Raw genomic sequence first — 23,109 nt, forward strand, 5'->3', positions numbered from 1 at the left:
TCTGGACGCGGAGATACCTAATATGTGTGTGTTTTCTTTTTTTTTCTTTTTTTTAATATAAAATCAGGGGAAAGTTTTATTTCTTTTTTTACTTGAAACTTTTTTTTTTTTTAAATTAAAAACTCTTTTTTTTTATATTTCTTTTCTGTACTTTTAGGGGTCTGATCCCCTCTGCAATGCATTACAATACATCTGTATTGTAATGCATTGCCTGTTAGTGTATTACACTGAGTAATACACTAACAGGTTGCCTAGGAGACCCAGCCTGAGGCTGGATCTCCTGGGCACCCGTAGAAGGCAGGTCCCGATGCCGTGCAAGGCATTGGGCAGCCTCTGCACGGCATCGGGCTGCCTTCTCACCCATCGGGTGAGCAGTGGCTGGGACCTGATGGGCTCCCTCACTCGACGCCTATCCCTTCTATGCCGCGGTCAGCGCTGATCGCGGCATAGAAAGGGTTAATCCGCCGGCATCGGCTTGTACAGCGATGCCGGCGGATACAGCAGTGATCGGGCGCTCACCGCTCCGGTGCCCGCCCGATCACCATGATGTATTAGTACGTCAAAATGCTGCCATGACGTACACCTCTGGTGTTATCAATCACTGATAAGACAGCTCACTTACAATTCACAGGAAGAAAATAGATTTAAATGAATAAATTGCAAGTTTTACTGAATATTTTCCTATCAAACTATATATCAATCTACTCAGCTCCTCCTGCTCTTTAACATGCTGCCTGCAGATTATAGTGCATTTTGTGTGACACGTTCACTTGAATGCTGGTCATGCGCAAATTCTCGTTTTGGCTGACATTTCTCTCTCCTAACCCCTACACACACTCAGCTTTCCATACATGTGTCATGAACAAAGTGAGGGGAGAAACCCGCGAAACCTGCTGCCAGACACCTCTGACAACTTTTTAATGTGTACGGCCAGCTAAATGCTCTAACAAGCTAAAACAGAGGCCATGATAATTAGCGGCTATCCTGTGAGCGTTGTCCACCCCATTACAAGTGATGACCTAACCACAGGATGAGCCATCCCAACTGGTTATAGTAGATGGTTAGTGCAGTGGTGCTCCCATTTACTTCAGTGGGGGCAGTGCTACAGTAACCAGCTCATTCCACTACACAGTGTTAGAGCTGTGTAGTTCCAGCAACAATGCAGCTGCAGGAAAGCTGACGCAGGGTTATGCACCAAGCAGATTGTGATGACCTATACTTGTGAAATCTTGGGCAACTCCTTTAAGGGCACATTTATATGGGCCGATGCACAGGGCAATGATTAGGAACAAACCATTCGGCACCAATCACTGCCTGCTCATTCATTTGCATTCACATGCAGCAGTCCTCCCCTTCGTATGGGGATGAACGGTGATATGATGCCGACAAACTACGATGTTCGGTGCAAAATGAAAATTGAGACTACTGAATGAACGCATTTCTGTCACATGTACATGGGTCAGTTATCGGGAATGAGCATTGGTTGGAATTTTCATCACTGAAATTTGTTCTAAACTTAATTACACATAATGGACCCTAAAGCGATTTCTCAACTTTGGACAACCCTCTACATCTTGCTTGCCATGGGGATGTCACACCACTGGGATCCCCATGATTAGTTTTTAGCACCAGTAGAGCTTCTGATCAATTAGTCCCTTCCCCTCACTGCTATGAAATAAGACCAGATCCTTATAGTAAAAACAAGATAACCCCAAAAAAGGAACGTCTGGTAAACTGCGACCATCACAAAGCTTTCCTGTCTATCATGAACTGATATTCACCGACTGGAGAGCTACATCTTGGACACACTAACTAACACAGATAGGGCTCCACCTTTTATTATATATTGTGTATTCAAATCATATAATCAGTGGCTTATTACAGCCATACACATATTCTATATTCTACTCATTCATAATAATGTCCTCTACTTTGTGTGTTTCTTGGAGGTCACATAATTCTCAAAACCAGTAAAGGTCCACACAGGACATATGACAAATTCTGAGCTGTAGAATTCCAGCACTGTGTGGCCGCAACCCTAAAGCTATTTTCACACGAGTTCAGTCCACTCTTTTTTCAATCATACTCCATAACTATTTGCATGTATATGGATTGCTACAATATAGATTAAAAGGTACACGTTTTTTCACTATTGCTTTGGTGGTGCTGGTTCCCGTTCTCTAATTTTGGACTTACCAAGGAGTGCTGGACTAAGCTCCTGCAGGGGTGTGCACCATTGTTTGACCTTATTGTTTCTTTGAAGGGTGCTGTATGTTTTTTCATTTTCTGTACTACATAACTATGTTCTAGTGCTGGAAAATCCCTGTATCTCAACTTTGGTTGTCTTGCTCAAGGGCCTGTTTGGTGAGTGATAAGTAGCTGTACTGCGGAAGGAACTTGAAAAAGTAGAAAAACTAAAATTCCATGTAAAGTTAGCCAGATCGGTGAAAGGTCTATGCTGAAAAAGACTCTTTCTCTCATAGAAATCTACTGGAAGTACAACTTCCTGTATAGATGTTCCGGAGAACACGCGCCTAATGTGGGGAAATGCATTCTTCAAGTGTTGAGGTTTGGAGGTCAGCCAGCATCTGGAAAATGAAGCTTGGCTTATTGTAGATAGGATTTATGTAATCACTTCAGATTTGTGTGATATCCTTTCCCGTAGAATTTTGTGTTCATCAGAGCTTTAGCTAATTTTTGCTTGCAATTGTTGTTGACAAGATTATTTAAATAGTTATAAAACTTAATGTGAATCTTCAACATATCATTTTGTTCTTTTACATTTTAAAGGGGTTTTCTGAGATTTTGAAACTGATGACCCATCCTCAGGATAGGTCATCAGTATCTGATCGGTGGGGGTCCGACACCCAGAACCCCTGCCGATCAGCTGTTTGAGAAGGCACTATTGAAGTGAATGGGGCTGAGTGTGATACCAAGCACAGCTGCTATACAATATACAACACTTGTGCTTGGTAAGTACAGAGAAGGCTGCGGTTCTCATAGAAGCACCTGTGCCTTCTCAAAACAGCTGATTGGAGGGGGTTCCAGGTTTCAGACCCCCCACCAATCAGATACTGATGACCTATCCTGAGGATAGGTCATCGGTATCAAAATCTCGGAAAACCCCTTTAATATATCTGTACAGGTGAAACTCGAAAAATTACAATATTGTGCAAAAGTTCATTTATTTCAGTAATGCAACTTAAAAGGAATTGCATTAATGCAGCTTAACCACTTCAGCCCCCAGTGCTTAAACACCCTGAAAGACCAGGCCACTTTTTACACTTCTGACCTACACTACTTTCACCATTTATTGCTCGGTCATGCAACTTACCACCCAAATGAATTTTACCTCCTTTTCTTCTCACTAATAGAGCTTTCATTTGGTGGTATTTCATTGCTGCTGACATTTTTACTTTTTTTGTTATTAATCGAAATTTAACGATTTTTTTGCAAAAAAATGACATTTTTCACTTTCAGTTGTAAAATTTTGCAAAAAAAACTACATCCATATATAAATTTTGCTCTAAATTTATTGTTCTACATGTCTTTGATAAAAAAAAAATGTTTGGGTAAAAAAAAAATGGTTTGGGTAAAAGTTATAGCGTTTACAAACTATGGTACAAAAATGTGAATTTCCGCTTTTTGAAGCAGCTCTGACTTTCTGAGCACCTGTCATGTTTCCTGAGGTTCTACAATGCCCAGACAGTACAAACACCCCACAAATGACCCCATTTAGGAAAGTACACACCCTAAGGTATTCGCTGATGGGCATAGTGAGTTCATAGAACTTTTTATTTTTTGTCACAAGTTAGCGGAAAATGATGATTTTTTTTTTTTTTTTTCTTACAAAGTCTCATATTCCACTAACTTGTGACAAAAAATAAAAAGTTCTATGAACTCACTATGCCAATCAGTGAATACCTTGGGGTCTCTTCTTTCCAAAATGGGGTCACTTGTGGGGTAGTTATACTGCCCTGGCATTCTAGGGGCCAAAATGTGTGGTAAGGAGTTTGAAATCAAATTCTGTAAAAAATGACGAGTGAAATCCGAAAGGTGCTCTTTGGAATATGGGCCCCTTTGCTCACCTAGGCTGCAAAAAAGTGTCACACATCTGGTATCTCTGTATTCAGGAGAAGTTGAGGAATGTGTTTTGGGGTGTCTTTTTACATATACCCATGCTGGGTGAGATAAATATCTTGGTCAAATGCCAACTTTGTATAAAAAAATGGGAAAAGTTGTCTTTTGCCAAGATATTTCTCTCACCCAGCATGGGTATATGTAAAATGACACCCCAAAACACATTCCCCAACTTCTCCTGAGTACGGAGATACCAGATGTGTGACACTTTTTTGCAGCCTAGGTGGGCAAAGGGGCCCATATTCCAAAGAGCACCTTTCAGATTTCACAGGTCATTTTTTACAGAATTTGATTTCAAACTCCTTACCACACATTTGGGCCCCTAGAATGCCAGGGCAGTATAACTACCCCACAAGTGACCCCATTTTGGAAAGAAGAGACCCCAAGGTATTCGCTGATGGGCATAGTGAGTTCATGGAAGTTTTTATTTTTTGTCACAAGTTAGTGGAATATGAGACTTTGTATGAAAAAAAAAAAAAAAAGAAAATCAGCATTTTCCACTAACTTGTGACAAAAAATAAAAAATTCTAGGAACTCGCCATGCCCCTCACGGAATACCTTGGGGTGTCTTCTTTCCAAAATGGGGTCACTTGTGGGGTAGTTATACTGCCCTGGCATTTTCCAGGGGCCCTAATGTGTGGTAAGTAGGTAAATGACCTGTGAAATCCTAAAGGTGCTCTTTGGAATATGGGCCCCTTTGCCCACCTAGGCTGCAAAAAAGTGTCACACATGTGGCATCGCCGTATTCAGGAGAAGTTGGGGAATGTGTTTTGGGGTGTCATTTTACATATACCCTTGCTGGGTGAGAGAAATATCTTGGCAAAAGACAACTTTTCCCATTTTTTTATACAAAGTTGGCATTTGACCAAGATATTTCTCTCACCCAGCATGGGTATATGTAAAATGACACCCCAAAACACATTCCCCAACTTCTCCTGAGTACGGCGATACCAGATGTGTGACACTTTTTTGCAGCCTAGATGCGCAAAGGTGCCCAAATTCCTTTTAGGAGGGCATTTTTAGACATTTGGATACCAGACTTCTTCTCACGCTTTGGGGCCCCTAGAATGCCAGGGCAGTATAAATACCCCACATGTGACCCCATTTTGGAAAGAAGACACCCCAAGGTATTCAATGAGGGGCATGGCGAGTTCATAGAAAAAAAAATTTTTTGGCACAAGTTAGCGGAAATTGATATTTTTAATTTTTTTCTCACAAAGTCTCCCGTTCCGCTAACTTGGGACAAAAATTTCAATCTTTCATGGACTCAATATGCCCCTCACGGAATACCTGGGGGTGTCTTCTTTCCGAAATGGGGTCACATGTGGGGTATTTATACTGCCCTGGCATTCTAGGGGCCCTAAAGCGTGAGAAGAAGTCTGGAATATAAATGTCTAAAAAATTTTACGCATTTGGATTCCGTGAGGGGTATGGTGAGTTCATGTGAGATTTTATTTTTTGACACAAGTTAGTGGAATATGAGACTTTGTAAGAAAAAAAAATTATAATTCCGCTAACTTGGGCCAAAAAAATGTCTGAATGGAGCCTTACAGAGGGTGATCAATGACAGGGGGGTGATCAATGACAGGGGGGTGATCAATGACAGGGGGGTGATCAGGGAGTCTATATGGGGTGATAACCACAGTCATTGATCACGCCCGTGTAAGGCTTCATTCAGACGTCCGTATGCGTTTTGCGGATCCGATCCATCTATCAGTGCATCCGTAAAAATCATGCGGACATCTGAATGGAGCTTTACAGGGGGGTAATCAATGACAGGGGGGGTGATCAATGACAGGGGGGTGATCAGGGAGTCTATATGGGGTGATAACCACAGTCATTGATCATGCCCCTGTAAGGCTTCATTCAGACGTCCGGATGCGTTTTGCGGATCCGATCCATCTATCAGTGCATCCGTAAACATCATGCGGACATCTGAATGGAGCTTTACAGGGGGGTAATCAATGACAGGGGGGTGATCAGGGAGTCTATATGGGGTGATAACCACAGTCATTGATCATGCCCCTGTAAGGCTTCATTCAGACGTCCGGATGCGTTTTGCGGATCCGATCCATCTATCAGTGCATCCGTAAAAATCATGCGGACATCTGAATGGAGCTTTACAGGGGGGTAATCAATGACAGGGGGGTGATCAGGGAGTCTATATGGGGTGATCACCACAGTCATTGATCATGCCCCTGTAAGGCTTCATTCAGACGTCCGGATGCGTTTTGCGGATCCGATCCATCTATCAGTGGATCCGTAAAAATCATGCGGACGTCTGAATGGAGCTTTACAGGGGGGTAATCAATGACAGGGGGGTAATCAATGACAGGGGGGTGATCAGGGAGTCTATATGGGGTGATAACCACAGTCATTAATCATGCCCCTGTAAGGCTTCATTCAGACGTCCGGATGCGTTTTGCGGATCTGATCCATCTATCAGTGCATCCGTAAAAATCATGCGGACATCTGAATGGAGCTTTACAGGGGGGTGATCAATGACAGGGGTGTGATCAGGGAGTCTATATGGGGTGATAACCACAGTCATTGATCATGCCCCTGTAAGGCTTCATTCAGACGTCCGGATGCGTTTTGCGGATCCGATCCATCTATCAGTGCATCCGTAAAAATCATGCGGACATCTGAATGGAGCTTTACAGGGGGGTAATCAATGACAGGGGGGTGATCAGGGAGTCTATATGGGGTGATCACCACAGTCATTGATCATGCCCCTGTAAGGCTTCATTCAGACGTCCGGATGCGTTTTGCGGATCCGATCCATCTATCAGTGGATCCGTAAAAATCATGCGGACGTCTGAATGGAGCTTTACAGGGGGGTAATCAATGACAGGGGGGTAATCAATGACAGGGGGGTGATCAGGGAGTCTATATGGGGTGATAACCACAGTCATTGATCATGCCCCTGTAAGGCTTCATTCAGACGTCCGGATGCGTTTTGCGGATCCGATCCATCTATCAGTGCATCCGTAAAAATCATGCGGACATCTGAATGGAGCTTTACAGGGGGGTGATCAATGACAGGGGTGTGATCAGGGAGTCTATATGGGGTGATAACCACAGTCATTGATCATGCCCCTGTAAGGCTTCATTCAGACGTCCGGATGCGTTTTGCGGATCCGATCCATCTATCAGTGGATCCGTAAAAATCATGCGGACGTCTGAATGGAGCTTTTACAGGGGGGGTAATCAATGACAGGGGGGTGATCAGGGAGTCTATATGGGGTGATAACCACAGTCATTGATCATGCCCCTGTAAGGCTTCATTCAGACGTCCGGATGCGTTTTGCGGATCCGATCCATCTATCAGTGCATCCGTAAAAATCATGCGGACATCTGAATGGAGCTTTACAGGGGGGTGATCAATGACAGGGGTGTGATCAGGGAGTCTATATGGGGTGATCACCACAGTCATTGATCATGCCCCTGTAAGGCTTCATTCAGACGTCCGGATGCGTTTTGCGGATCCGATCCATCTATCAGTGGATCCGTAAAAATCATGCGGACGTCTGAATGGAGCTTTACAGGGGGTTGATCAATGACAGGGGGGTAATCAATGACAGGGGGGTAATCAATGACAGGGGGGGTGATCAGGGAGTCTATATGGGGTGATCAGGGGTGTTCAGGGGCTAATAAGGGGTTAATAAGTGACGGGGGGGGGGGGTGTAGTGTAGTGTAGTGGTGCTTGGTGCTACTTTACTGAGCTACCTGTGTCCTCTGGTGGTCGATCCAAACAAAGGGGACCACCAGAGGACCAGGTAGCAGGTATATTAGACGCTGTTATCAAAACAGCGTCTAATATACCTGTTAGGGGTTAAAAAAAACACATCTCCAGCCTGCCAGCGAACGATCGCCGCTGGCAGGCTGGAGATCAACTCTCTTACCTTCCGTTCCTGTGAGCGCGCGCGCCTGTGTGCGCGCGTTCACAGGAAATCTCGGCCATCGCGAGATGACGCATATATGCGTGACTCTGCGCAGGGCTGCCACCTCCGGAACGCGATCCTGCGTTAGGCGGTCCGGAGGTGGTTAAAATTAGAATTTTGTGAAAAGGTTCAATATTCTAGGTTCAAAGTGTCACACTCTAGTCAGCTAATTAATCCATACCCCCTGAGCAAAGGGGACCTGAGATTGAGACTTTGGGGTTTCATAAGCTGTAAGCCATAATCATAAACCTTTTAAGTTGCATTACTGAAATAAATGAACTTTGAACAATATTTAAATTTTTCGAGTTTCACCTGTATAGTAGTCGGAGCTTCATTTTTCTGATACAGACCACCAAATCCCCTGCATAGACATAATTTTAAAACATAACATGTCACCACGAGAGAGCGCTTATGAGCTAGCTGCATACTTGAGTAAATTAAAGAGGAAGCCTGTAAATATAGTGGTGTGTGCCATAATAAATCATTAGAGGAATCCAGTAAATACCATAGCAGTGTATACCAGAGGTAAATTTCTAGAGGAATCCAGTAATTATCATAGTGGTGTATATTTGGGATAAATCACTATAGGAAGTCAGTAATTATCATAGTGGTGTATACTGGGGATAAATCACTATAGGAAGTCAGTAAATATCATAGTGGTGTATACTGGGGATAAATCATTATAGGAAGTCAGTAAATACCATAGTGGTGTATACTGGGGATAAATCATTATAGGAAGTCAGTAAATACCATAGTGGTGTATACTGGGGATAAATCATTATAGGAAGTCAGTAAATACCATAGTGGTGTATACTGGGGATAAATCATTATAGGAAGTCAGTAAATACCATAGTGGTGTATACTGGGGATAAATCATTATAGGAAGTCAGTAAATACCATAGTGGTGTATACTGGGGATAAATCATTATAGGAAGTCAGTAAATACCATAGTGGTGTATACTGGGGATAAATCACTATAGGAAGTCAGTAAATATCATAGTGGTGTATACTGGGGATAAATCATTATAGGAAGTCAGTAAATATCATAGTAATGTATACTGGGGATAAATCATTATAGGAAGTCAGTAAATACCATAGTGCTGTATACTGGGGATAAATCACTATAGGAAGTCAGTAAATATCATAGTGGTGTATACTGGGGATAAATCACTATAGGAAGTCAGTAAATACCATAGTGCTGTCTACGGGGGATAAATCACTATAGGAAGTCAGTAAATACCATAGTGGTGTATACTGGGGATAAATCACTATAGGAAGTCAGTAAATACCATAGTGGTGTATACTGGGGATAAATCACTATAGGAAGTCAGTAAATACCATAGTGCTGTATACGGGGGATAAATCACTATAGGAAGTCAGTAAATACCATAGTGGTGTATACTGGGGATAAATCACTATAGGAAGTCAGTAAATACCATAGTGCTGTATACGGGGGATAAATCACTATAGGAAGTCAGTAAATACTATAGTGCTGTATACTGGGGATAAATCACTATACGAAGTCAGTAAATATCATAGTGGTGTATACTGGGGATAAATCACTATAGGAAGTCAGTAAATATCATAGTGGTGTATACTGGGGATAAATCATTATAGGAAGTCAGTAAATACCATAGTGGTGTATACTGGGGATAAATCACTATAGGAAGTCAGTAAATATCATAGTGGTGTATACTGGGGATAAATCATTATAGGAAGTCAGTAAATACCATAGTGGTGTATACTGGGGATAAATCACTATAGGAAGTCAGTAAATATCATAGTGGTGTATACTGGGGATAAATCACTATAGGAAGTCAGTAAATATCATAGTGGTGTATACTGGGGATAAATCATTATAGGAAGTCAGTAAATACCATAGTGGTGTATACTGGGGATAAATCACTATAGGAAGTCAGTAAATATCATAGTGATGTATACTGGGGATAAATCACTATAGGAAGTCAGTAAATACCATAGTGGTGTATACTGGGGATAAATCATTATAGGAAGTCAGTAAATACCATAGTGGTGTATACTGGGGATAAATCATTATAGGAAGTCAGTAAATATCATAGTGGTGTATACTGGGTATAAATCACTATAGAAAACCAGGAAATTCCATAGTGGTGTATACTGGGGATAAATCATTATAGGATGCCAGTACGATAATTTAGAATAAGGAATGCTTTGCACATCAGTGCTCACCACAGTCTCAGATCTCTGAGGCACAGACGGCTCAATAAAACATACACCAATATTTTTGTTTGCTATAATTTCAATTGTAAATCTCTTGTAGGTGAAGAAATGAATTGCCTGTCTTTGCAGTTTACATGGCAGTATTTTCAAGTTAACAGCTTCCTGTGCTCTGCCTGGCGCATATAAAGAATAGTAATAAAAAAAATGCACTAAGATATATCTTGTTTTGCAGCCGACTGAACTTATCTGAAGATCTATAATATACAGATAAATTGGCCTTTGTGTTACATTTCATGAGCGTTTTTTTTTCTTTTTCTATACTTTTAGCTTTGAATGGCTTATTATCGCATATATATGAGACATTAGTGCCATCTAGTGGCATCAGAGTGAAAATATCTCCTGTGCACTTAAAACTTTTTGGGAAATTGTTATAACATTCATCGCTACTAATTAGAATCTGTTTTGTAGGTTGAACTGGCATCTTAAGCAACCAGTTTCAATTGTAAACCACAATAATACCACTAAATTCAACCATACTTTCCACTTCTAGTTAGTTGCTGATAATGGACTGTAAATTGACTGTGTTCCTATTTTAACCTTTCCACTGAATTTCAACAAACATTTCCTATTTTAGTGTATATTTCATTGTGACTCATGCATTTAAGGACCAATATGTGAGTTATTTAGTCTAGGCAGGTGCCTCCTGGCTACCTAAGGCCTCATGCACACGACCTCGGATCCTCAAAAAACGGAAGCCACCCGGAACGGGCGGCCCATTCTAGAAATGCCTAATCTTGTCCGCAAAACGGACAAGAATAGGACATGCTATATTTTTTTTTTGCGGGGCCACGGAACGGAGTGAATGGGTCCGCACCCGTGCCGCAAAAACTGAGGCTTGGATGCGGACCTGAAAAAAACGGTCGTGTGCATGAGGCCTAAAAGGGAACCTGTCAGCTACAAAATGCACCATGCACCACAAGCATTACCTTAAAGATGTCATGTTTCTAAAGATGTTTTTGTCTTAGATTTTCGATGTGCATGATCGCTGAAAAAGGACTTTTATTCCCCCACAGACTAACACACTCTCAGGTGCAATTCCACCATCAAATGTCGCACAAGTTGATGCTCCGCGGTGAGCTGTGAGTGAGCCTGCGCTGTGAATGGCCTGTGCAATGACCCTCCGAAGTGAAGTACACTGCAGCAGGGATCAATGCGGAAGTGCCGGAAATGCATTCAAATGGTGCATGCGCGAGATCTGAGGTTGGAATTGCACCTGAAAGTATACCAAGGTCTGGCAGTCAAATCAAAGAAACAGGAAGAGGACGAGGCAAGCTTGAATTCGAGCGGAAAAAACGCTGCCCGCTTGACTTCAAGAACGTCATTTACATTCGGCCTGCACGGGGGAAAAAAAGTCCTTTTTCAGTACTCATGCGTATTGAACATCTAAGATAAAAAAAATCTTTAGAAACATGATGACAACTTCTGTAAGGTAATGATGGCAGTTTATGGTATATTTTGTAGCCGACAGGTTCCTTTTAACAGGAATCTTCATCTTCATCAATTATGATGTTTGTAGGTCCAAAATGTATTGTAGAAGCATTTCAAGCTACTGTACACCTTTGGGGCAATTTTTATTTATGCATTGCACTCATTTTTAGCTAAAACCATTTTTTTAATTTGGTCTTTATTAAAAATTTTGAGCCCCTTTCTCTGTACAGCCTTGAGATTCTCTAGTAGCAGGATCTGTATTTTTACTGTTTTCTATCAGGTAGCTCAGCTGACTGTATTTCTGATCTCTGACCTCCTGAACAATAATTATAGCTAAAATCTTATCTTACTATTAAGAATTTGGCTTAAATAAGTGTTTGACCTTTTAGTAATTTAGAGATAAGGTTTATTAGATGACCCAGAAAGTTAAAGTAGGATTTACACAGTTAGAAAAACAGTTAACCCTGTGTAACAGAACGGCAAAATATTTTTAATAAAGACCAACTGAAACATTATAGGGAGTGCAGAATTATTAGGCAAGTTGTATTTTTGAGGATTAATTTTATTATTGAACAACAACCATGTTCTCAATGAACCCAAAAAACTCATTAATATCAAAGCTGAATATTTTTGGAAGTAGTTTTTAGTTTGTTTTTAGTTTTAGCTATTTTAGGGGGATATCTGTGTGTGCAGGTGACTATTACTGTGCATAATTATTAGGCAACTTAACAAAAAACAAATATATACGCATTTCAATTATTTATTTTTACCAGTGAAACCAATATAACATCTCAACATTCACAAATATACATTTCTGACATTCAAAAACAAAACAAAAACAAATCAGTGACCAATATAGCCACCTTTCTTTGCAAGGACACTCAAAAGCCTGCCATCCATGGATTCTGTCAGTGTTTTGATCTGTTCACCATCAACATTGCGTGCAGCAGCAACCACAGCCTCCCAGACACTGTTCAGAGAGGTGTACTGTTTTCCCTCCTTGTAAATCTCACATTTGATGATGGACCACAGGTTCTCAATGGGGTTCAGATCAGGTGAACAAGGAGGCCATGTCATTAGATTTTCTTCTTTTATACCCTTTCTTGCCAGCCACGCTGTGGAGTACTTGGACGCGTGTGATGGAGCATTGTCCTGCATGAAAATCATGTTTTTCCAGTACTCCACCTCCACCTTGCTGGCGTCTGAGTCGGACTGGAGCTCTCTGCCCTTTACCAATCCAGCCACGGGCCCATCCATCTGGCCCATCAAGACTCACTCTCATTTCATCAGTCCATAAAACCTTAGAAAAATCAGTCTTGAGATATTTCTTGGCCCAGTCTTGACGTGTGTCTTGTTCAGTGGTGGTCGTCTTTCAGCCTTTCTTACCTTGGCCATGTCTCTGAGTATTGCACACCTTGTGCTTTTGGGCACTCCAGTGATGTTGCAGCTCTGAAATATGGCCAAACTGGTGGCAAGTGGCATCTTGGCAGCTGCACGCTTGACTTTTCTCAGTTCATGGGCAGTTATTTTGCGCCTTGGTTTTTCCACACGCTTCTTGCGACCCTGTTGACTATTTTGAATGAAACGCTTGATTGTTCGATGATCACGCTTCAGAAGCTTTGCAATTTTAAGAGTGCTGCATCCCTCTGCAAGATATCTCACTATTTTTGACTTTTCTGAGCCTGTCAAGTCCTTCTTTTGACCCATTTTGCCTAATAATTATGCACACCTAATATAGGGTGTTGATGTCATTAGACCACACCCCTTCTCATTACAGAGATGCACATCACCTAATATGCTTAATTGGTAGTAGGCTTTCGAGCCTATACAGCTTGGAGTAAGACAACATGCATAAAGAGGATGATGTGGTCAAAATACTAATTTGCCTAATTATTCTGCACGCAGTTTATTTTTAAACCAAAATGAGTAAAATGCAATCATAAAAAAACTGCCCCTGGATGTGGACATAGCTTTTAAAGATAATATGTTGGCTGCCTGCAGTCGCCACTAGAGTGAATTTACTGCATTCTGTTATTGATTTCACTAACGTAATAAACAGCACCAGTCCAGCCCTCCTGAAAGCACTTGGAAGCATGGATCAGTCTAAGGCCTCATGCACACAACCGGGTTTTTTTGCGGTCCGCAAAAACGGGGTCCGTAGGTTCGTGATCCGTGTCCGTTTTTTCTTCCGTGGGTCTTCCTTGATTTTTGGAGGATCCACGGACATAAGGGAAAAAGTCGTTTTGGTGTCCGTCTGGCCGTGCGGAGCCAAACGGATCCGTCCTGATTTACAATGCAAGTCAATGGGGACGGATCCGTTTGACGTTGACACAATATGGTGCAATTGCAAACGGATCCATCCCCCATTGACTTTCAATGTAAAGTCGGGAGTCCCTATTATACCATCGGATCTGAGTTTTCTCCAATCCGATGGTATATTTTAACTTGAAGCGTCCCCATCACCATGGGAACGCCTCTATGTTAGAATATACCATCGGATTTGAGTTAGATCGTGAAAACTCATATCCGACAGTATATTCTAAAACAGAGGCGTTCCCATAGTGATGGGGACGCTTCAAGTTAGAATATACTACGAACTGTGTACATGACTGCCCCCTGCTGCCTGGCAGCACCCAATCTCTTACAGGGGGCTGTGATCCGCACAATTAACCCCTCAGGTGCCGCACCTGAGGGGTTAATTGTGCGTATCATAGCCCCCTGTAAGAGATCAGGTGCTGCCAGGCAGGAGGGGGCACACCGTCCTCCCTCCCCAGTTTTAAATTTATTGGTGGCCAGTGCGGCCCCCCCTCCCTCCCCTGTATTACTGTACATTCATTGGTGGCCAGTGGGCCCCCCTCCCTCCCCTGTATTACTGTACATTCATTGGTGGCCAGTGGGCCCCCCCCCTCCCTCCCCTGTATTACTGTACATTCATTGGTGGCCAGTGGGCCCCCCTCCCTTCCCCTCCTAATTAAAATCCCCCCCCCCCCCATCATTGGTGGCAGCAGAGAGTTCCGATCGGAGTCCCAGTTTAATCGCTGGGACTCCGATCGGTAACCATGGCAACCAGAACGCTACTGCAGTCCTGGTTGCCATGGTTACTTAGCAATTTTAGAAGCATTATACTTACCTTCGCTGTGACCGGCCGGGCGCTCCTCCTACTGGTAAGCGAAAGGTCTGTGTGGCGCATTGCTTATAGCACAGGCCTGTCACCATGACTGTCCCAGGCTGTATCTTTTTCTGCACAGGTGCTGGAACTCCAAGTAAGAGATCTCACATCACCACTGCCATCTGGATTTCCATGGGGAGGGTGACTGTGGCTGGGCTCCATTTACATGGGCCATGGATGAGCAGCCAAAGGCCTTCTCACCAGTCATTAAGGTTAAAAAAAAAATAGACCCTTTCAGTTAATAGTGTCATACAGTTTAGGAGGATTTAGGAAATATTGCTAAGAAGTGGCCAACCCCTTTAAGCGCCCTCTAGTGGCAGATATAGATAGTCAGCGTGTTATATTTTAAAGAATCTTCCTTTTAGAGCTTTTTTGCATGAGAATGGGAGGTGGGAGTATACGTTTAGTACTAATCATGTACTACTGCTCCTAATAGCACTTCAGGGAGATGACAGACTCCCTTTAAATATACTAAATTGTGTTCATAATTACTATTTTAATTGCTCTTGTTTACCAAAAAATGGTTAGAATTTAGTTTTGAGTCTTCTCACCTGATGCTTTACCAAAAACAGAGTTGCTTTACCAAAAACAGCCCACACCCGTCCACAGGTACAGTAACGTACTATGCAAGTGTACCCCATTCACTTCATTGAAGAGAGCTGCAATACTAGACACAACACATGGATAATTGCTGCATTGTTTCTGAAAGAAAGCGGACAATTATGTGAGATTTCTTCTGTCACAATGTACTACAACTTCACCTTGAAATGTCTAACAGAGATAACTTTTGTGTTTCTTGCAGAGCCTTCAGTCAGACAAAGAAGCTTTACATGAAGGACGGGGTAAACCTTCTAAATACCATCGTACACCGGATGGATACTTTCAAATAGGTGACGTGTCATATCTGTGTGCGGGGGATGAGGGAACTGATGTCATGCTGTTGTCTTCAGCTCTTACATTTATGTGCTGCGATGCTGACCACAGATGCAGACTGGACGACTGTTGCCTTTCTGTGCCCAACCAAATATCCGCAAATTCCCTTAAATTATTTCTGATATGCACAAAGAGCCAAATAAGTATGGAAAGCCAGAAACCAGTATCCAAAACAGTCATATAAAATGTGACTGGGATGCTTCTATGGGCATTAGTGCCTGACTCTGATCAATTAGGCCTTATTTAATTGTCAGGGCAAACCATGTAACCCCAGAGGCCTGTGTGCCACCAGTAGGCTGGGTATCCACAAGGTAGCCGAAACTCCAGCCACCAAAGGCAGCCAATGACTGCACAAATTTGGGAGTTAACAGAGGTATTAAAGAGTAACCAAACTTTTAAACAACTTTTTTTTTCTAATATACTTTATGAATGGATTTTGGGTTTTTACTAAAGAAATAGGCAGCTGAACTTGTCTTGTCCTAAGCGCTTTAGAGTCAGTACACCATCAATGCTCCCGCCCGTGCCCCCTGATCTTGGCTAAATCCTCTCCTGTCTAAGCCTGCTCCGCTCACTTGAGAGCTCTGAATAGCACATTATTAGAGCTTTCAGCTGAGGGGAGTGGGCTCGGGTAGGAGTCTGCTCTGCTCAGCTAAATCCTAGTCAAGATCAGGGGGCACATTTCACAGTACGGGGGAATCCGAAAACACGTACACTGTGTCAGCAGTGTACAAATGTACTCATTCTAAAGCGCTTAAGAGAGCTGAAGTTCAGCTGCCTATTTCTTTAGTATAAAGGCAAAATCCATTAACAAAGTAAATTAGAAAAATAATTTTTAGGACATTTGCAACTTTTTAAAATAAAGTTGTTTAAAAGATTTGTTGCTCTTTAATCTCAAATTAGTGCGGCCGTTGGCTGCAATGGGTTGACAGAGTTTCAGCCACTTCATGGAAATCTAGCTATAGAGTAACACTGTTGTGTGATGGTGGTCATGCACATAAGATGGCTGTCCACTGAAGACCCCAACCCTCCCTATCAACGTGCGTGTTTATTTCAGTAGGGAGTGGCATTCCTACACATTTACAAAGGCTTTCTTTACACCATTTCATCCTGAAAACATCAGTCTACCCTTTTTAATTGCTAAATGCAAATTTATATATTTAGATCCCATCTAAAATAAAACTTTATTTAATTTCAAGAGATAGAAGCATTACTATTAATTGCATTTATACAGTATCTCTTGCTTATCCATATCCTGTGCCAATAGGGATTTATGCACAAAAATGAAAATCCTCATGTCACTGTTTATGCAAACATCAAGAGCTTATCACCCCTGTCGTGGTGTTTTCTGACAAATCCCATGTTTCTTTTTTCTTCTTGTTCAGATGAGGGCAGTCAACTGATCATGGAATGAATTGAGCATTTGCAGATTTTCACTGGGGTTAAAAACTTCTTCATTAGGTTATCCAAAGCCAATAAAAATAATAAAAAATGTAAATGTGAAAAAAAAAAGCTCAACATTTCGCGTAGACTTATTGCTAGAAGAATTATACTTCCAATTTCTAACAATTGTTATATATCTTGTGTGGGGAGGAGTGGAGGTTGCAGTTAAATCCATAGTAGTATGTAATTCAAAGGGTTTTCAAGGTTTCTCAGGATAGGGCGTAGGCCATCAATAGATCGTTGCAGCTACTGGATTAACTCACTTTATTTGACATGGTTGGCAATGTATGTTGCCTTCTATATTTTGGCAATAGATCGGTGGGGATGGACTTTCAGCACCCCCAGCTATCAGTTGTTTGAGGTGGGCCACAGCACTCGTACGAAGAGTGTGACCTCCTTGTTTACCTCAGTCGGTCTACTTGTACGCAGTTTACTTAGTAGCACTAGTGCCTGGTATTATTCACATAAATAGGACAAAGCTTCAATATCCGGTACCACTGCTACTGAGTAGAGGGCATGCAAGTGTAGAGGGCCTTATCTAAGCAATGAACAGACTGCAGGGCTTGTGGAAGTGCTGCAGCCCTTTCAAACAACTGTTTGGAAGGGATACCAAGGTTCAAACCCCAACCGATCTGATATTGTTGAAAATCACTTGAAGTTACTCAAGTATTTGGAAAAGATAAATGGAAAGATACTATAATATACAGATATAATACAATAAATAGAGTAAGAACACACGGAAAATGCAAATGTGATCGCACACTACATCCAGCACTCTGCCCTCCATGCTGGATGAGACATTAGTTTATATTTTGGCCAAAGCATAGTAAGCCACTCACCGCGTCAAGGTTGTCTCATGAGTGGTCCCTAACTCTTGTTCCTACCTGTTCATGGGCCATGACAGCCACATAAAATCCAGGGAATGCAGGTCAGCATGCAAGCCAAGTACACTTTGCTTGTAACCCCGTCCGGTGCCATTACAGCTTTCATCGGATCCAGGGATGCAAGTACCAACATGCATGCTGAACCCACCATATACTTCTCCTGGAGCCAGATGGCTAATGGTAGGTTCTATACAAGCAGACTCAGTTTTATACTGACTTTAAAACCAGCCTCAAGGACAGATTAACTGGTCAGGTGTGCAATGACTCCAAGGAGATCGCCACGCCTCCAATATATACTACAAAGAAAAAAATAAGGGGTTGGGTCAGCACAACCTGCCTGTAGGTGCACATCACTATGGCGAAATACATATACAAACGGAAAATGCAAATGTGATCGCACACTACATCCAGCACTCTGCCCTCCATGCTGGATGAGACATTGGTTTATATTTTGGCCAAAGCATAGTAAGCCACTCACCGCGTCAAGGTTGTCTCATGAGTGGTCCCTAACTCTTGTTCCTACCTGTTCATGGGCCATGACAGCCACATAAAATCCAGGGAATGCAGGTCAGCATGCAAGCCAAGTACACTTTGCTTGTAACCCCGTCCAGTGCCATTACAGCTTTCATCGGATCCAGGGATGCAAGTACCAACATGCATGCTGAACCCACCATATACTTCTCCTGGAGCCAGATGGCTAATGGTAGGTTCTATACAAGCAGACTCAGTTTTATACTGACTTTAAAACCAGCCTCAAGGACAGATTAACTGGTCAGGTGTGCAATGACTCCAAGGAGATCGCCACGCCTCCAATATATACTACAAAGAAAAAAATAAGGGGTTGGGTCAGCACAACCTGCCTGTAGGTGCACATCACTATGGCGAAATACATATACAAACGGAAAATGCAAATGTGATCGCACACTACATCCAGCACTCTGCCCTCCATGCTGGATGAGACATTGGTTTATATTTTGGCCAAAGCATAGTAAGCCACTCACCGCATCAAGGTTGTCTCATGAGTGGTCCCTAACTCTTGTTCCTACCTGTTCACACACACATAGCACTTGCTGGGCTGTGTAGGAGGAGCTTACAGGTCGATTCCCGGGCTTGCAAGCTCCTCCTACACAGCCTGCGCCGCGAAGGTATTCAATCGGCACAGGCGCACTGAGAGGCGGACTCTCGCTCGGCCGCTCCATTCTCAATGCGCCTGCGCCGATAACGTCACATCTACACCCGGCGCAGGCGCATTGAGGAAGGAGCGGCCGAGCAAGAGTCCTCTTCTCAGTGCGCCTGCGCCAACTGAAGACAGGTACGGCGCAGGCGCCAGATTTTGAATGCAAACAGGGCCAGCAGAGAAAGATCCCGTTCGCTGGCCCTGTCAATCAACATGCGGAGGGGGCGTCATTATGAAAGGAGGATGCGGCTGCTACCAGCAAGTAGCCGCCCTACTTGCTGGTAGACAGGTAATTTACATATTATAAAAGTACGTTTTTAGCAGAATCTACTGAACCAAAATGATTAATCACATTATGTATGGATAAATCGCAGTATAGGGATTATAAGTACACAAAAAAGAAAAAAAAAAACAGTTTAGTGGGGTGACAGAAGCCCTTTAAGTGAGGTATGTAGAGCAGGGGAGAAGACCGTTTACATGCATGAAAGAAAATTTTATAAAGTGTAGCATGCTGTTTCTTTGTATTGTTTTCAAATTTTCTCAGTTTATCAGAAAAATGTAATGATGGTATTCTATTCTAAAATAATTGCGGCGCAAAGGTCCTATGAGACACATCGGGGGACATTTATCAATAATGGCATTATTGGCGGCAAAAAAATACTGACATTACAAATCAAAAGTTGTGATTTGTTTGACCTTATATATCAAAAGGCACATACCACTTTTAAAATGTGCCTTTTTAAATATAAACTTGATTTTTCGCCTATTTCTTTTGATTTACGACATTTTAACTGTAATAGCACAAAAATTCAACTTTTTTAAACAGAAATGCGCCATTTCAGCCAACCCTGCCAGACCACACTTGCGACTTTCGTAGCACATTTCCACTGGTAAATTGCGACCTTTTTTTTATGTCAATTTACTGACAAAACCCTGTTGTTTAGCTCATTTATATTAGATAAAAATAAATGCCTCCTGATTTATTACTTACCTATCACTTGTTCCCACCAGAAGTTGCTTTTCTTTTCTTTGACAAAAAGGCGCATCTTTCTGCCATAAATGTGACTTTTTACACAATACGCAACAATTTCAGCCATCTCTGCCAATAAGAGGATGATAAATTAGGTGTAATATGCGGCAATTTGATAGCCCCGCCCACTTTGACATTTATAATTCAGTTCTGTCTTGATGCATTCTTTATGGTAAAAATTCTGGAGAAAACAGTTGATATATTTGGCGCAAATCAAAATGCCGTTCTTTTTGGTGCATTTTACGCTATAATTCTAGTACAACATACTTAGTAAATGTCCCCATCAAGTCTTAAAAGGGAGTAGGCGGGGAAGGGGACGGACCAGCAGGTCCATCTCATTTACCATTTTCTATGCCTGTTTTAGGCGTACAAAGTGGTCTAAATGTAAGACTGCTCGGAAGCTCTTACATTTAGAAGCGGCGGTGGATGTGCCAAAGTTATGTAGAAGCCTGCGCCCACCGGCGATCCACGGCCAGTGCAGGGCTTTAATAAGACCAGCGTCTAAAACGCTGGTCTTAATAAATGTGCCCCTTTATGTTTTCAGGCCTTACTGCATCATCATTGATTTATATAGTAAATTAATACACAGTTGTACTGTTATATTCTATTTATTGACTTTTCTTTTGATCCTTGCTTCATCTCTCTAGGATCATTCAATAAGGGCATAGCTGAAGGAGAAGTGGATTCTTCTTTTGGGCCACTAGAGGCGCTGCGTCTCTCTATTCAGACAGATTCTCCAGTGTGGGTCATTTTAAGTGAGGTATGTGGAGCAGGGGAGAAGACCGTTTACATGCATGAAAGACAATTTTATAAAGTGTAGCATGTGGTTTCTTTGTAATGTTTTCAAATTTTCTCATTTTTTTCTGAAAAATTTGATGATGATATTCTATTCTAAAATAAGGGGTTTTCCCAACCAGTAACCAAAATTTATCACATATGGACATGATAGGTAGGCTCCAACCATCACTGATTGTAGAACTTTGGATCCTTTGAGCACACTTGGCTGTTTACGTATGCTCCTTACAGTTGTATGCCTTGTTATCAGGCATACTCAGCCGCTGCTCCAAATAACTTAACCTGATCACAGTTACCCTGAAGATCTCTGCAAGATCTTAGCTTCTTACTGCCTTCAAGATCTCCATGTGCTATTTTATCAGAGCTGTGTAATACGTTGTTGCTTTGTGTTTTCATCACATGGCCAGGAATTTTTTTCCCTAAAAGTAGACAATAAAAGTTCTTATCTTCAGGATACATCATCAATATCTGATCTGTGGGGTTCCAATTACTGGCACCCCCTCCGATCAGCAGTTTGAAGAGGCAGCGGCACTTGATGAGCACTGCGCCTCTTCCTAGGCCAGTGATGTCACATTCATCAGTCACATGGCCTAGGGAGGGGAGAAGCTAGAAGTGGCATGAAGAAACATCACAGCCTGCTATTGTACCCTTTTCCCCCTACAGCCAGACAGGGATACAGAAACTTTTCTTTCACTCAATCCCATTCAAGTGAAGGGGCCTGAGCTGCAGTAACAAACACAGTACTATTCAATGTATGGCACTGTGCTTGTCAAGGTGTGAGGAGGCCGCAGTGCTCACCCGCGCATTGGGGCCTCTTCAAACAGCTGATTGGCGGGGGTGCCAGGCCCCCACGGTTCTGCAGCAGGGTATATGTTGAGGAAGGGTCACATTAATACTGGGTGGAATCTACCCTTGCTGTGATATAGTCTGCCACTCTGGCATGGTAATGGTCATGCAGATGCTCTGTTTGGGTGAGGCTTTTGATGTGGCCATCATTAGTACCAAGGCAGGACCTGCTTTTATCACTGAACACTACCGTTTGCTGGAGGGCAGGAAGACACCTGCTACCATCATGTTCTAGGTTCGAATCCGACCAAGGACAACATCTGCATGGAGTTTGTTTCCTCTGGGTACTCCGGTTCCTCCCACACTCCATACTGATAGGAAATTGAGATTGTGAGCCTCATTGGGGACAGTGTGATGACACTGTCTGTAAAGCGCTGTGGAATGTGTCAGCGCTATACATAAGTGAGTAAAATAAAATAAGTAAAATGCATAGTGCAGAGACCCCAGGATCAACACCAGGTGTCGGGCACCATAAGCTACCATGGCCATTTCTATCTAGTGTTCATGGAGGGGACATTGACCATCCTCCTGTGTCCAGGACATCATGGAACCAGTCCTACTGCCTTTTTTTGCCTCGGCGCAACACAAAATATTCTTCAGGGTATCCAGCAGCCTCCCCAGTCAGCTTTAACATCAGATCTCTCCCCCATCAAGAATGTCTGGAGATCCATGACCCCATCCAATCTCAATGTACAGCAGCCAACAACTTTGGCTGAAATATGGGTTCAAGTTGAAGGGGCTTGGAATAACAGTATCTCTATGACTGTTACCATGCAATAGTGGCAACCTGCCTCAACATATACTCTGCTGCAGAACCCAAAAAAAACGGTGCATCACTTTGGTTGTGTGACCATTGACCAAGCACCAGTTTAGCAGTGTATACTTTGTCAAACTTAATTCAGTCCCAGGTGCAGAATTTGCACATGCCAATGATGTTTTTGTCTACATACACACATTCGTATGATCCATGTGTCAGTAAACATTTGAGTTGCAGAGTTGGCAAATGTCCTAATTAGGTGCAGGGGGTGATTAGATGTGTACCTGATTATCCCACTCCTATAGGA

General features: G+C 42.4%; 1 protein-coding gene across 1 annotated transcript in view; it reads left to right on the top strand.

The window, feature by feature from the left end:
* The window catches only part of MGAT4B (alpha-1,3-mannosyl-glycoprotein 4-beta-N-acetylglucosaminyltransferase B), a 528,860-nt gene that overhangs the window by 501,355 nt on the left and 4,396 nt on the right, over nucleotides 1–23,109 (top strand). The window contains 2 exon segments of the mRNA XM_040440884.1: nucleotides 15,743–15,830; nucleotides 21,052–21,164. Coding sequence (XP_040296818.1) covers nucleotides 15,743–15,830; nucleotides 21,052–21,164 — 201 coding nt within the window.

The sequence above is a fragment of the Bufo bufo genome, chromosome 1 (assembly GCF_905171765.1).
Source record: "Bufo bufo chromosome 1, aBufBuf1.1, whole genome shotgun sequence".
NCBI classification, from domain to species: Eukaryota; Metazoa; Chordata; class Amphibia; order Anura; family Bufonidae; genus Bufo; species Bufo bufo.